General features: G+C 41.8%; 1 protein-coding gene across 8 annotated transcripts in view; it reads left to right on the top strand.

Moving 5' to 3' along the window:
* FKBP15 (FKBP prolyl isomerase family member 15) overlaps positions 1 to 13,027 on the top strand; it is a 56,150-nt gene that overhangs the window by 12,514 nt on the left and 30,609 nt on the right. For 5 of the 8 annotated variants that reach the window (XM_059657704.1, XM_059657701.1, XM_059657702.1 and 2 more), the window contains exons 2-5: positions 571 to 686; positions 7,518 to 7,602; positions 8,093 to 8,162; positions 12,341 to 12,415. In XM_059657704.1, coding sequence (XP_059513687.1) covers positions 571 to 686; positions 7,518 to 7,602; positions 8,093 to 8,162; positions 12,341 to 12,415 — 346 coding nt within the window. Of the gene's footprint in view, positions 1 to 570; positions 687 to 2,621; positions 2,708 to 7,517; positions 7,603 to 8,092; positions 8,163 to 12,340; positions 12,416 to 13,027 lie in introns of those variants that run through there. The other 3 variants (XM_059657707.1, XM_059657705.1, XM_059657706.1) reach the window with 3 other exon arrangements.

Genomic DNA, 13,027 nt, shown 5'->3' with positions numbered 1-13,027 from the left:
TATTTCCATTTATTTTAAAACTAGTAAAAAGTAAGAAACTATGACTCGCTAAAGGCAAGAATTACAGTTTGAAGAGACCATAGAGAGCATCTAGATCAGGGGTGGGCAAACTTTTTGACTCGAGGGCCACAATGGGTTTTTAAACTGGACCGGAGGGCCGGAACAAAAGCATGGATGGAGTGTTTGTGTGAACTAATATAAATTCAAAGTAAACATCATTACATAAAAGGGTATGGTCTTTTTTTTTTTTAGTTTTATTCATTTCAAATGGGCCGGATCCGGCCCGTGGGCCGTAGTTTGCCCACGGCTGATCTAGATCAACCACCTCAATTTACAGATGCGGAAACTGAGGTCCAGAAAGAAGAAATGCCTTGACGGGTAGGGTCAGCCAATGCTGTTCAGATTAGAAATACAATCTTGATTTCAGAGACTTTTTACTTCTACTTCCAGTATTGAATGATGGAATATACAGTCAAAGGAGGTATTTACTCAAGGTTGAAGGTGAGCAGCATTTATAATGATGCCAGGTTTGAGATATGTCAGATGAAATGTCATTTTCATTTTCTACAGTGCCAGATTGGCCTCTCTTTTTGGACGGGATCAGGCGGCTGCTGACCATGGAAATGAATTCTTCCAGTACACAGCCCCAAAGCAGCCTAAGAAAGGCCAGGGAGCAGCAGCAACAGGTAAGTTAAGAGGTTAGGACTGGCCCCTATCACATCAGTTGAAAGTATAAACAGCCTTCCCCAAAGTGACATGCCAGATTATTCATCCGTGGTCAGTCTGGCCAACCTCACGACCAGTGGTGCGTGCCTTTCTAAGCTCTGAGATATGCATTCTGGCAGGTAGATAATGTGCCCTTTGTTTGAAACTGACAAAGGAAGGTCACAGGTAAGCTCTTCTGCTCCGTGTGGACACCACTCTCTGAAACTGTCCGCACTCCAGGTAGGTATTGTCCAGTGTTTTGGCGAGAAGAAAGAGCAGCTTTTCACTTCTTTTCCCTTTCTGGGTTAGATGTATGGTGACAGTGAATTTTCCCCAACTAGACAGTGATGCTTAGTGCTAAATCCTCTGTACCTTTGATCATGATGGACACGAAAGAAAATCGAGTGCCATTTGTTGAATGAAAGGAGAGAAGGGTGACTAGTATTTCTAAAATGCCTGTTATGTGTGTGGTCTCAGGTGATTTATGTAGATTTTTTTTTATTTTAATCCTCACTCGAGGATATGTTTTTATTGATTTCAGAGAGAGGGGAAGGGTGAGAGAGAGAAACATCGACTGCTTTCCATACGCACTCCAACTGGGCAGTTAACCTGCAACCTGGGTATGTGCCCTGACCTGGAATCGAACCCGTGACCTTTCAGTGTACTGAGCCACTCTAGCCAGGGTAGATTTTCTTATTTAATTCTCACAATTCTGTGAAATAGGTGAGACTACCACCATTTTAGATTCTCAGAGAGGTTTAGGGACTTGGTCATGGTTATACAGCAGTAAATGACAGAGTTAAAATTTGAACCTTGATCTGATTTCACTCCAAAGGTTTTCTCCCTCCTACACTTTGCTGTCTTTGTGTAAGAATCTGAAGAGGAATGAGGGACTGATAGAAACAGCCCTGAGCTACCAGCACTGGGCTGGTGAGAGAAATTAAATATTTGTTAAATGAAGATGAAAGTATTGCATGCCTTTTAATGCTAGGCACAATGCTGGCACTGAGGATGTTAGGATGTTTAGAACTGAATAGTTGCAGTGGTTACCATGTGGCCCCAAAGGTCTAAGATATTTACTGTTTGTCCCTTTACAGAAAATGCTTGCTGACCTGTGCTCTAAATCTTACCTGTCACTTTTGGCAGCTGTGCTGTGGCTTTCTGGTCCTGTTCTCTAAGCCCTAACCTGGCCAGATTTCTAGTAGGCTTTGCCTTTACATTTCGTCAGCTGTGTGCTTCTGACTCAATTTATAGTGGTCGAGTTAATGGATGTAGATAAAAAGAAATGACCTAAGGCTTCACCCAGTGAAGTAACTTGATTTTTAGAAATCAGGCAACAACTATAAGCTAATTATACTTTCAAAGAAGAATTATAGAGGCATTTGAACTTAAACATTACTTATACAATCTTATGTAGGCATTTACAAATAAAAAGCAAAGTAGCAATATAGGGGACCCTTCCATTCAAGGGATATTTATATGTAAGAAGTCTTTGTGGGGAAGATGGCTGAAGCATAGCTCTTGAATCTCTTCAGATTTCAATATAAAAACAGAGCAACTAGATATAAGTATAAACCTATGGATAATTACAACAAAACCAATTGAAGTGGTATCCTCATGAACCCCCAAATATAAGCAGGTATGGACAAACCACTGACAGCCACAAGGCTTGCATGGTATCAACATTTGCATGGGAGCAAATAGGGACGCAGTTGGAGAATATCTGAGTCTGAGAATGGGAGAACCCCAAAATAGCCAGTAGGTGTTCATGGAAAATATGGTAGGCCAAGCTGAAATTGAAAAGTGTTTTACCCACTCTACTTGTAGCTAAGTACAAAGGGTTGATGATTGGGACTATAAGAATGGGAGCACTCTTGCTCTTATGAACTTGTGAAACTCACCCACTGACCTTCCAGGATAGGTCCCCACACTGAGAAGAACCTGATTGGAGTGGAATTCAAATTGAGGAGGATAGAGATAGAGTGAAGGAGAGAAGATTCAGGTAAGAGTAAAGATAGAAGTAGAATAATAAAGTCTCGGGAGGAAGCCACCCTATTTTTTAACTTTATACAAAAAGAACAGAAGAGGGAGCTCTACTCCTAAGAGTTCAGAAAAGCAAATTTCACATAAAAATGAGCAATAGAAAAGTCTCAGAGTCAAACGCCATACAAAGTTATTATAAGAACAAAGAGAGCAAGGAACAGAATAATATCCCTACAGACAGTGAGAGATCTCTTCTGTGAGAATGTTTCTCCCTGAACAGATTAAAATTGCGACCACTTATTAACATTTACAACATAAGACATGAGATGAGAACATAAATGTGAATTAACAGATTATGCCTTAAGAGAAATAGAAGGTTAACAGGAGGAAATTGTTTAAGTAAAAAAATTGAGATTTCAACAGAAAGTGACAAATATTAAAGATAGCAAAGATCCAACAAATTGGGGGTGGGGAGAGAGAAACAAGAAAACTTTGTTCAAGAAAAAAGATAGAGAGAGAGAGAGAGAGAGAGAGAGAGAGAGAGAGAAAGAGAGAGAGAGAGAGAGACTTGAAAGTACATACTATTTAAAAAAAAAAAGTCCTCGTGAGTTAGGAATTCAAGAGTCTGTGCAATGCTGATTTCAGAGAGGGAAACATGCAAAGCCAGTGAAAAGATCATATGATTCTGAGTATCTGACTCATCCCTCCAGCAATTCACAAACAACCTTCCATTTCCAGGACATGAGATAGGGAAATAAGAGTGTACTGGGACAAATTACACCATCCTGAAGGACGAGGCTAGGTTGACCTCAGGGAGACAGTAATTTTTCTCAGTGTTTCAGACTTATCCTCATAACCTAACTCTGGCCTTAGTTACTTTTTTCCTGCCATACACTGCTTATCAGGAGAAAAGTTATGGCATTACATATAGCTGGAAAGTGCTGATTGAATTAAAAACTAGGTGTAGGATTTTGCTAAATAATAATGAAAATATGAACACCAGACTAGGAAAATAACCAACCAGCATAAATAGACAATTCATCAAAACAAAACAAAGCAAATGGTCAGTATATATCTATAGAAAATGTTAAATTTTGGCCTCCCTGTAATCAGTAATGCAAATGAAAGCAACAATGAGAAAGCATTTCCCTTTCCCTACTGCCTCCCTCTCATTGGTAAAGATTTTAAAAGATAATTTATTCTTATTGGCAGGCCGCAAAGCTGGTGAACTCAAACTGCTAGTGGGAGTGTAAACTGGTATGGCATTTCTCAAGGGCATTTGGGCAGGTTGTAACAAAATCTTAAAATTGTTTACACCCTTTCACTCCACATTTTCATTTTTATAAGTTTCTTCTAAAATGGAACTCCCAGTGATCCCACTTCTAGGAATATATCCCAGGAAACCAGAAACACCAATCAGAAAGGATATATGCACCCCTATGTTCATAGCAGCACAATTCACCTTAGCTAAGATCTGGAAACAGCCTAAGTGCCCATCTGTAGATGAATGGATTTGAAAACTGTGGTACATCTACACAATGGAATACTATGCTGCTATAAAAAAGAAGGAACTCTTACCATTTGCAACAGCATGGATGGAACTGGAGAGCATTATGCTAAGTGAAATAAGCCAGTCAATGAAGGAAAAATACCACATGATGTCACTCATTTCTGGATTATAAAGACCATTATAAACTTATGAACAAAAATAGATACAGAGGCAGAGCTGCCTCGAACAGACTGTCAAACTACAGCAGGAAGGCCGGGGAGGGTGGGAGGGCAGGAGGGGGGTGGGTAAGAGATCAACCAAAGGATTTGTATGCATGCCCAATGGACATAAGACACTGGGGGGTAGGGGAGGCCAGGGGATTGTCAAGGGCGGGGGGGGGAAAAGAAAAAGGCGACATATGTAATACTTTTTGTAATACTTTAAGCAATAAAAAAAATAAAATAAAATTTAAAAAAAGAAAGTAATTAGAGGTACATGCAAAAATGTGCATTTTAAGGATGTTCACCATAGCATCCTATCCTATCTAATAATAGACAAACATGGTAATTGACTGTACCTTCACTATGCCTCCCATTGGCTAATCAGTGTGATATGCAAATTAGCCACCAACAAAGATGGCAGCTAATTTGCATACTGCAGGCAGGGTGGGACAGCGCCATCCCGCCTGCCCCGCCGCCATCTGGGCCTGCTATTTACGACCCGGGGCGGTGGGGCAGGACAGTGCCATCCCGCCTGCCCTGCCGTAATCCGGGCCTGCTATCTGCGACCTGGAGCGGCGGGCGTCCGTGTGTGACCTCACCCAGGGCGGCCGGGCGGTGCAACAGCGATCGGCCAGACTGCCCTGCCTCCATCCAGGCATCCCATGTGCGACCCAATGTGGGGCAGCCAGGCGGGGCAGCAGCGATCTGCCGGCCTGCCTGGGCGTCCCATGTGCGACCCACCAGGCCGGGACAGCACCCCAACCCCCAGATTGGCCTTGCCGTGTGCACGACCCGGGGCGTCGGGGCAGGCACTGAGGGATAGGGCCTGCCATCTGCCACCCGGGGAGCAGGCCTAAGCCAGCAGATGGTTGTCTCCCGCGGGGTCCCAGACTGTGAAAGGGCACAAGTTGGGCTGAGGGACACCCCTCCCATCTCCCCTCCCCTGCCAGTGCACAAATTTTTGTGCACCGGGCCTCTAGTCTAATAATAGACAAACATGGTAATTGACTGTACCTTCGCTACGCCTCCCATTGGCTAATCAGCACGATATGCAAATTAACCTCCAACAAATATGGCGGCTAATTTGCATACCGTAGGCAGGGTGGGCCAGCGCGAGCCGCCATCTGGGCCTCTGTGTGCCACCTAAGCCCCGCCCCCAGCCGGGACCCCCGTGTGCGTCCCTGGGCGGCAGGGCTTGGCGGTGCAATTGGCCCGAGGGAGCCCTATTCTTGCACCCCAACCCTCTGATCGGCTCTGCCCTGTGTGCGACTGGGGGCGGTGACCCAACCCCCAGATCGGCCCTGCCCTGTGCGCAACCCAGGGAGGAGGGGCAGGCACCTAGGGATCGGGCCTGCCATCTGCCACCTGGGGAGTGGGCCTAAGCCAGCAGGTGGTTATCTCCCGAGCGATTCCAGACTGAGAGGGCACAAGTAGGACTGAGGGACATGCCCCCCTCCCGCCAGTGCACAAATTATTGTGCACCGGGCCCCTAGTTATTTATAATAGAGAAAAATTGGAGGCAGCCCAAAGAAATATCAAACAATAGGAAGTTGGATACATTTTGAAAGAGTATTTTATGTAGCAACTAAAAAACATTTTTAGGACTATTTTGTCTTTGTTTTGGACACAGTTTTTTTTTTTTTAATTTTTTACTTATTTTTTATTTTATTTATTTTTTACAGAGAGGAAGGGAGAGGGATAGAGAGTTAGAAACATCGATGAGAGAGAAACATCGATCAGCTGCCTCCTGCACACTCCCTACTGGGGATGTGCCCGCAACCAAGGTACATGCCCTTGACCGGAATCGAACCTGGTACCCTTGAGTCCACAGGCTGACGCTCTATCCACTGAGCCAAACCGGTTAGGGCTGGACACAGTTTTGAAGAATAAAAGGAAATGTTTACATTAAGTGAGAAAAGGAGGTTGTCAAATGATATCATTAATTTTGTTTGGAAAAGGTAAAGCTGCCGAGTTTGTATGTGTATAAAAAGGGCTAGGAATAAATACATCAAATTATTAACGTTTATTTTTGGGTGGTGAGATTACAGGTTCGTTTTTCGTTTTCTTTGTGTACTTCCATATTTACTAAGTTTTCTGCAGTATACGTGTACTCTACAGACAGAAAAATTGTGTCAATATGAAATTAAAAAACAAAATTTAACTGTAAATTTAAAAGATCTTACTGGCTTTATTCAGCAGTTCCTGAATCATGCAACATCCAATCAAGCAGATTGAAGAGAGCTCCAAGGAGCTGTATAAAATGAGAGAATTTTATAAGCAGAATAGAATGGGAACACAGAAGTTATATTAGGCAAAACGCAGATTGGATGTCTTGAGATTACTTTCCTTTGGGGGATGACAGTGGCTCTATCAGGCAGATTACCTAACTAGTGCTGATCAGGCAATTCCTGATTGACTGGTTGAAGCTTCCATTTCTGGGACAGCCAAAACTGTAATTAAGTCTCAGTTTGTTGACATGGAGCTTAGCGTAAGTGACTTTATTTTGGACCCGTTGTCTTATTTTTATCAATACAAAATAAAAATAATTCAAGCAAAGATGCTTTTGAAAATAAGTCCTTGGTTGTTACGTCCATTCTATTGTTCTCACTACTTTTCCATCAGCACATTCATGTTGTGAGTGTAAATATGTGATTTACTCTAAATATACTGTTTTAAAACACTAGAGTTACTCTCTGTCACTGTGAAAGGTAAGTAATGGCTGTAATCTGAGTATCGTAAATTTTCTACTTCTAAACTAAGGGAAGGGAAATAACTTTATTTTTATTTGTTATAGCTCTCAAAATATTGGAAGGGGAAAAGAAAGTAGATGGACTATGACCTTGTTTTCTTGTCCAGCCCAAAGACTTGTTTAAAATGGAAATGAAGCCCTGGGCCTAGGCTTGCTGCTATCATTGTGTAAGGCCCTTAGGTGCTTAAAGCCTCCATTTCCTCATCCCTAGCTGAGGTCATATTTTATGGATTAAATGAGGATAATGGCCATAAAAGCATTTTAACACTAACTAGAAGGCTTAAGGAAGAATTTTAAGCAGTTTTAATGGTTAACAAATCAGTTTCAAGCAAGAAATGAATGACAGCTTTGTTTTCTTCCTCATTTTTAGGAAATCAGGCGGCACCAAAAACAGCACCCACCTCAACAGGCACTTCCACAGTATTGGTTGCAACAGTAGTCCACGCATATAGATAGTAAGTAGCTGAGAAGGAATGCTTTCTGAAGTTGGGCTTGGGCTAAACTATCTTTTCTCAATAAGTCTCTGTTCATTGCAAAATGGCTACTCTGCCTTTCCATAGGAAAAGTATCAGAAATGCTTTTTAACTTCCCAGTTTTCCAACTTCTCATAAAACTTTGAGGAGCCATTATCTTGTTGTCTGTCTCTCTCTCTCTCTCTCTCTCTCTCTCTCTCTCTCTCTCTCTCTCTCTCTCTCTCTCTTCTGCATGTATCTCAACAACTGCCTTTCCAAGTGCTCAAAGAAAGACGCTTCACTGAGATATAAATAGTAGATATTTAAAGAGTAAAGAAATTGTGTTAGAGCTTTTAATTATAAACTGCTCACCTCTATTCCTTTCTAGAGGTTCAATGACTAGATTTCCCACTTTTACATAGCAGAAAAGAAAGCTGGTTCTGCTTAGTTTAAGGAAGTATTAATACCTGTTGTTTTTGTTTTGCTTCTATAGCACAAATGGTCAATATGTAAAGCAGGGCAAATTTGGTGCTGCAGTCCTGGGAAATCACACAGCCAGAGAGGTGAGATTGCCCCACATCTCATGTATATTTAGGTGTCCCAGACCCTACTCATGAGCTGATTTCCCTCTGGGCTTGCCCAGTGTCTCATGTATCAGAGGATTAAAATGATTGTTTGTGTTGAATGTACATTTTTAACATTAGGTATATAGTAACATTTGTAGTCACATTTTGCTTATAATCGTGCATTAAAACAAATCCAGTCACTCACAATTTTAAGTTTTATTTTTATGATATAGACCGGGCTTAGGAATTTGGAGTTTTAGAGCAAACATTTACCAAGGACATCCCTTTGTTAGACAATGAGCAACACTTAGTGTATAATATGTCCTTGTGCCTGCATTAATGACTAGTGTTTATCCTTTGAAACTTTGATGAGATGGACCACCAGTCACAGAGTAAAATATTGGTTTGGGTCAAAAGAAGATGTGGCCCAGTCGGTGTGGCTCAGTGGTTGAGTATTGACCTATGAACCAGGAAGTTACAGTTCAACTCCCAGTAAGAGCACATGCCCAGGTTGTGGGCTTGATTCCCAGTAGGGGGCGTGCAGGAGGCAGCTTATCGATTATTCTTTCTCATTATTGATGTTTCTATCTCTCTCTCCTTTTCCCTTCCTCTCTCTGAAATTAATTTTTGAAAAAGAAGAAGAGGATGTGGCTAGAAGCCCTGACACTGGTTTACTTTTGTGGGTTGTATCTAACTTGAAATTCTGCTCCAGAAGGTTTTGAACATTGTTGAAATAAGCATAAGAAATTACCGAATTTCAGAGGTCCAGAGAACATGGATTCTATACTCCTCAGAGACCCTGAGACACAGAGAGATAAGATGACCTGTCCAGGGTAACTAATATAATAGACAACACTCATTTGTTTTAAAAACAGACAAACAAAAAACTTAATTATGGAAATTTGGAAACATAATAGTGGAACTAGAATAATGAACCTCTAGAGCCCATTATTAGGCTCTAACAGTTATTAATCTTATTTTACCTTAAACCCAGCCAGTCTTCCTTCTTCCCCCCTCAAATTATTTTGAGTAAATTTCCAGCATACAATTTTAGCTGTAAATTTTTTAGTATGTATCTCTGAAAGAAAGGGATTTTTAAAAATGTAACCATTATGCTACTATCACACTTAAAAAAAACCCCACAATAATTTTTTGATGTTCATTCACTAGAAACTAGTATTCAAATTTCCCTGGTTGTTTCTTTTTTCTTTTTCCTTTTTTTTAATAGTTTGTTTTAATTAGGATCTAATAAGGTTTATATATTGCGCGTGGTTATTGTATCCCTGAAATCTGTTTCATTTTCCCATCTGGAGGTAAACAAACTCTGATTGTTCCTTATTTTGTTATGTTAGCAGCCACAATGGTTATTATTTAGATCTATTGATTTGTTAACGGTTGGCATTTGGATCATGAAAATCTGGTATTGGGATTTTACCACCCTTCCTTACTAGATAGGATATAGTACTGTGGCAGATAACATTCCGATTGAAAATTATAAAAAAGGAGATAAATTGCAAAAACTACATTTTAAAATTCATTAGAGAACTGTGGAAATGATGAGGACTAGATGGATTAAAATTTCAGAGAGGGAAGAGCCAATTAATTGAGCGTTTCCTTCTCTTGAGATTTTGGCTGATGCCTCAGAGTAGAATGAACAATAGGTATGGCTCAAGCACTGAGACTGCTGGGGGCAAAAGACATTGGAATAAACTAGAGGAGCTCCAAACGCAAGATTTATTTTTTTCCCCTTAGGACATGGCTGAGTTCTGGGATAGTGTGGAAGTCCAGAGGCTGTGCCAGAAAGGCCAAGGGAAACTTCTGCGATCTTCTGGTGCAGAGGAGATAAAGTCCTATTAAAGATGGGACCTGTAGCGAGCACCTGACAGCCTTCCTCTCAATACATTTGCTAGAGTTTTAATTTTGTGGGGAGGAGGCTAAAGAACTCCGCTCAGAATTGCTGATGGGCAGAATGTTCAGGACCGAGAAGTCAGAGGCCCTCCAGACTTTCAATCAAAAACCTAGGAAGATAGTGCTTGAGAATAGGTGTATCCCCATGGAGTGACTCTAAATAATCTCTGATCCTTCCCTGACCAGCTTAATCTGTAATTGGTTTGCATTGAGGGATCAGCTCTTCACTATCTGCCTAACACAGGAAAAGGAAAGCCCTTGCTTGCGCAAGATTGTATATGAACCTTCATAGCCTCACCCTCCCCTCTGGGGTTGAGTTTTAATCATTTGTTCAACTGTGGTTTTATGTGTGTGTGTGTGTTTGTTTGTTTGTTTGTTTGTTTTTTATAGCAAAGGTGGAAATTTATTGAGAAACAAGCACAGACTCCCATGTGGGGAGGGGGAAAGTGTCCCTGTGTGGTTTTCATGTGTGTGAATAGTAAATATATATATGGAATTTGCCATTTTACCATTTAAGCATATAATTCAATGGCATTAATTAGATTCACAATATTGAGCAGCCATCACCACTAACCATTCCTACTTTTTCATCACCCCAAACAGAAAATCTATAATCATTAAGCATTAACTCCCCATTCCTCCTTCCCTTGTCCCCTGGTGACCTTAATCTGTGTCTATGAATTTGCCTATTCTAGATATTTTACATAAGGGAATCATACAATATTTGTCCTTTTGTGTCTGGCTTATTTCACTTAGCATAATGTTTTCAAGCTTCATCCATGTTGTAGCATGTATCAGAACTTCATTCTTTTTTTGTGGCTGAATAATACTCCATTGTCTGTTTATAACATATTTTGTTTATCCATTCATCAGTTGATGGACATTTGGTTGTTTCCACCTTTTGGCTATTATAAATAATGGTGCAGTGAACATTGGTGTACAAATATATGTTTAAGTCCCCATTTCCAGTTTTTTTGGTATATACTAGGAGTGAAATTGCTGTGTCATAAGGTAATTCTATACAGTGGGGCCTTTACTTATGAGTGTCCCGACTAACGAGTTTTTCGAGATACGAGCCGTCTCTCGGCCGATTTTTTGCTTTGAGTTGCGAGCTAAAATTTGGGTTACGAGCCAGCTTCAGGTACCCCACCGCTAGTTGGCGCAGCGAACGTCACAGTGAACGCCACAACATCAGCCCAGCATCATGTGTCTCACTCGTTCACTTTTGATTTGTCATACGAGTAATTTGAGTTACAAGCTCTGTCACGGAACGAATTAAACTCGTAAGTCAAGGCCCCACTGTATTTAGCTTTTTGAGGAACTGCCAGACTGTTTCCACAGCAGCTGTACCATTTTATATTCCTAATGGAGGCCAGATGTACGAAATTCATGCAAGAGTAGGCCTTCCTTCGCCTGGATGCCGGCACCAGCTTCCCTCTAGCCCCTGAGACCCGGGCTTCCCTCCAGCCACTGGCAGGCACCCGGGACCCAGGCTTTCCTCCAGCTGCCAGTAGGCACCTGGGACCAGGGCTTCCCTCGCAGCCCCGGCTTCGTCTGGAAGGTCGTCCAGAAGGACGTCTGGTCTAATTAGCATATTACGCTTTTATTATTATAGATAAGCAATATATGGGTTCCAGTTTCTTCACTACCTTGCCAACACCTCATTATTTTTTCTGTTTTTTTTTTAAAATATATTTTATTGATTTTTTACAGAGAGGAAGGGAGAGAGACAGAGAGTTAGAAACATCGATGAGAGAGAAACATCGATCAGCTGCCTCCTGCACACGCCCTACTGGAGATGTGCCCGCAACCAAGGTACATGCCCTTGACCGGAATCGAACCCGGGACCTTTCAGTCCGCAGGCCGACGCTCTATCCACTGAGCCAAACCGGTTACGGCTCTGTTTTTTTTTTAATGTACATTTTAGTAGGTGTGAAGTGGTTTGATTTGCATTTACCTAATGACTGATGACTATTAATTATCCTTTCATGTACCTGTTGGCCATTTGTTTATCTCTTAGTCACCCATCTAGAAATGAAAACACCAACAAAATAAAGACATTGCAATGACAGTTAAAGAGTAAGGCCAAAATAAAAAGAGATTAAAATGGGTAGTGAGAAGATACAATTTAAAATCCAAGCATTAAGGGATTAACTGAGTTTTGTACCTGTATGAAACACAACCCCTGACATTTTACTGCTAATTTTTGTATTGTCTTTTAACTTCTGTTCTTTGTATTTTTTTCTGCTTATTTTGCTTGAATACAGTATAGGATTCTTCTTTATATCAGTCAACAACAGCCAGTTACTGTTGCCAAGATTCATCTGAGCTTTGAACTAATGGTAAGACTTCCCATATTAGAATCAGTAACTTCCTTGGGATCCTATATAATAAAACCCTAATATGCAAATCTACCGAACAGCAGAACGACTGGTTGCTAGATGCACAATGACCATCACGGGGCAGATGCTCAATGCAGGAGCACTGCAGAGGGAGCACTGCTCAGCCAGAAGCCAGGCTCACGGCTGATGTCTGGCGGGCACAGTGGCAGTGGTGGGAGCCTCTCCCGCCTCCACAGCAGTGCTAAGGACCTCTTGGGGGATGTCCGACTGCCGTGTTAGGCTTGCTCCCTGCAGAGAGGGCCTAAGCCGGCAGTTGGACATCCCCCAAGGGGCCCTGGATTGGGAGAGGGAGTAGGCTGGGCTGAGGGACCCCTCCCCTTCACCCCCCCCCCCCCATGCACGAATATCATGCACTGGGTTTCTAGTAGGTTTATAAGAGAAATTGGTCTGTGCATACCTGGTGGAAATTAGATCTGCTCCTTCAGCCCAGAGTGTCTGACTGGATATCTTAACAGAGCATCTTGGAAAGGACTCCTGGCTGCCTTCTGGGAATGTAGACTGAGGGATGATATGTGGAAGGTGGGAGGGAAGAAGAGAGTTCCCTGATATCTC

Source organism: Myotis daubentonii, chromosome 11, assembly GCF_963259705.1.
Source record: "Myotis daubentonii chromosome 11, mMyoDau2.1, whole genome shotgun sequence".
NCBI lineage: Eukaryota > Metazoa > Chordata > Mammalia > Chiroptera > Vespertilionidae > Myotis > Myotis daubentonii.
The sequence above is the reverse complement of the archived record's forward strand: the minus strand, read 5'-3'. Positions and strand labels throughout refer to the sequence as shown.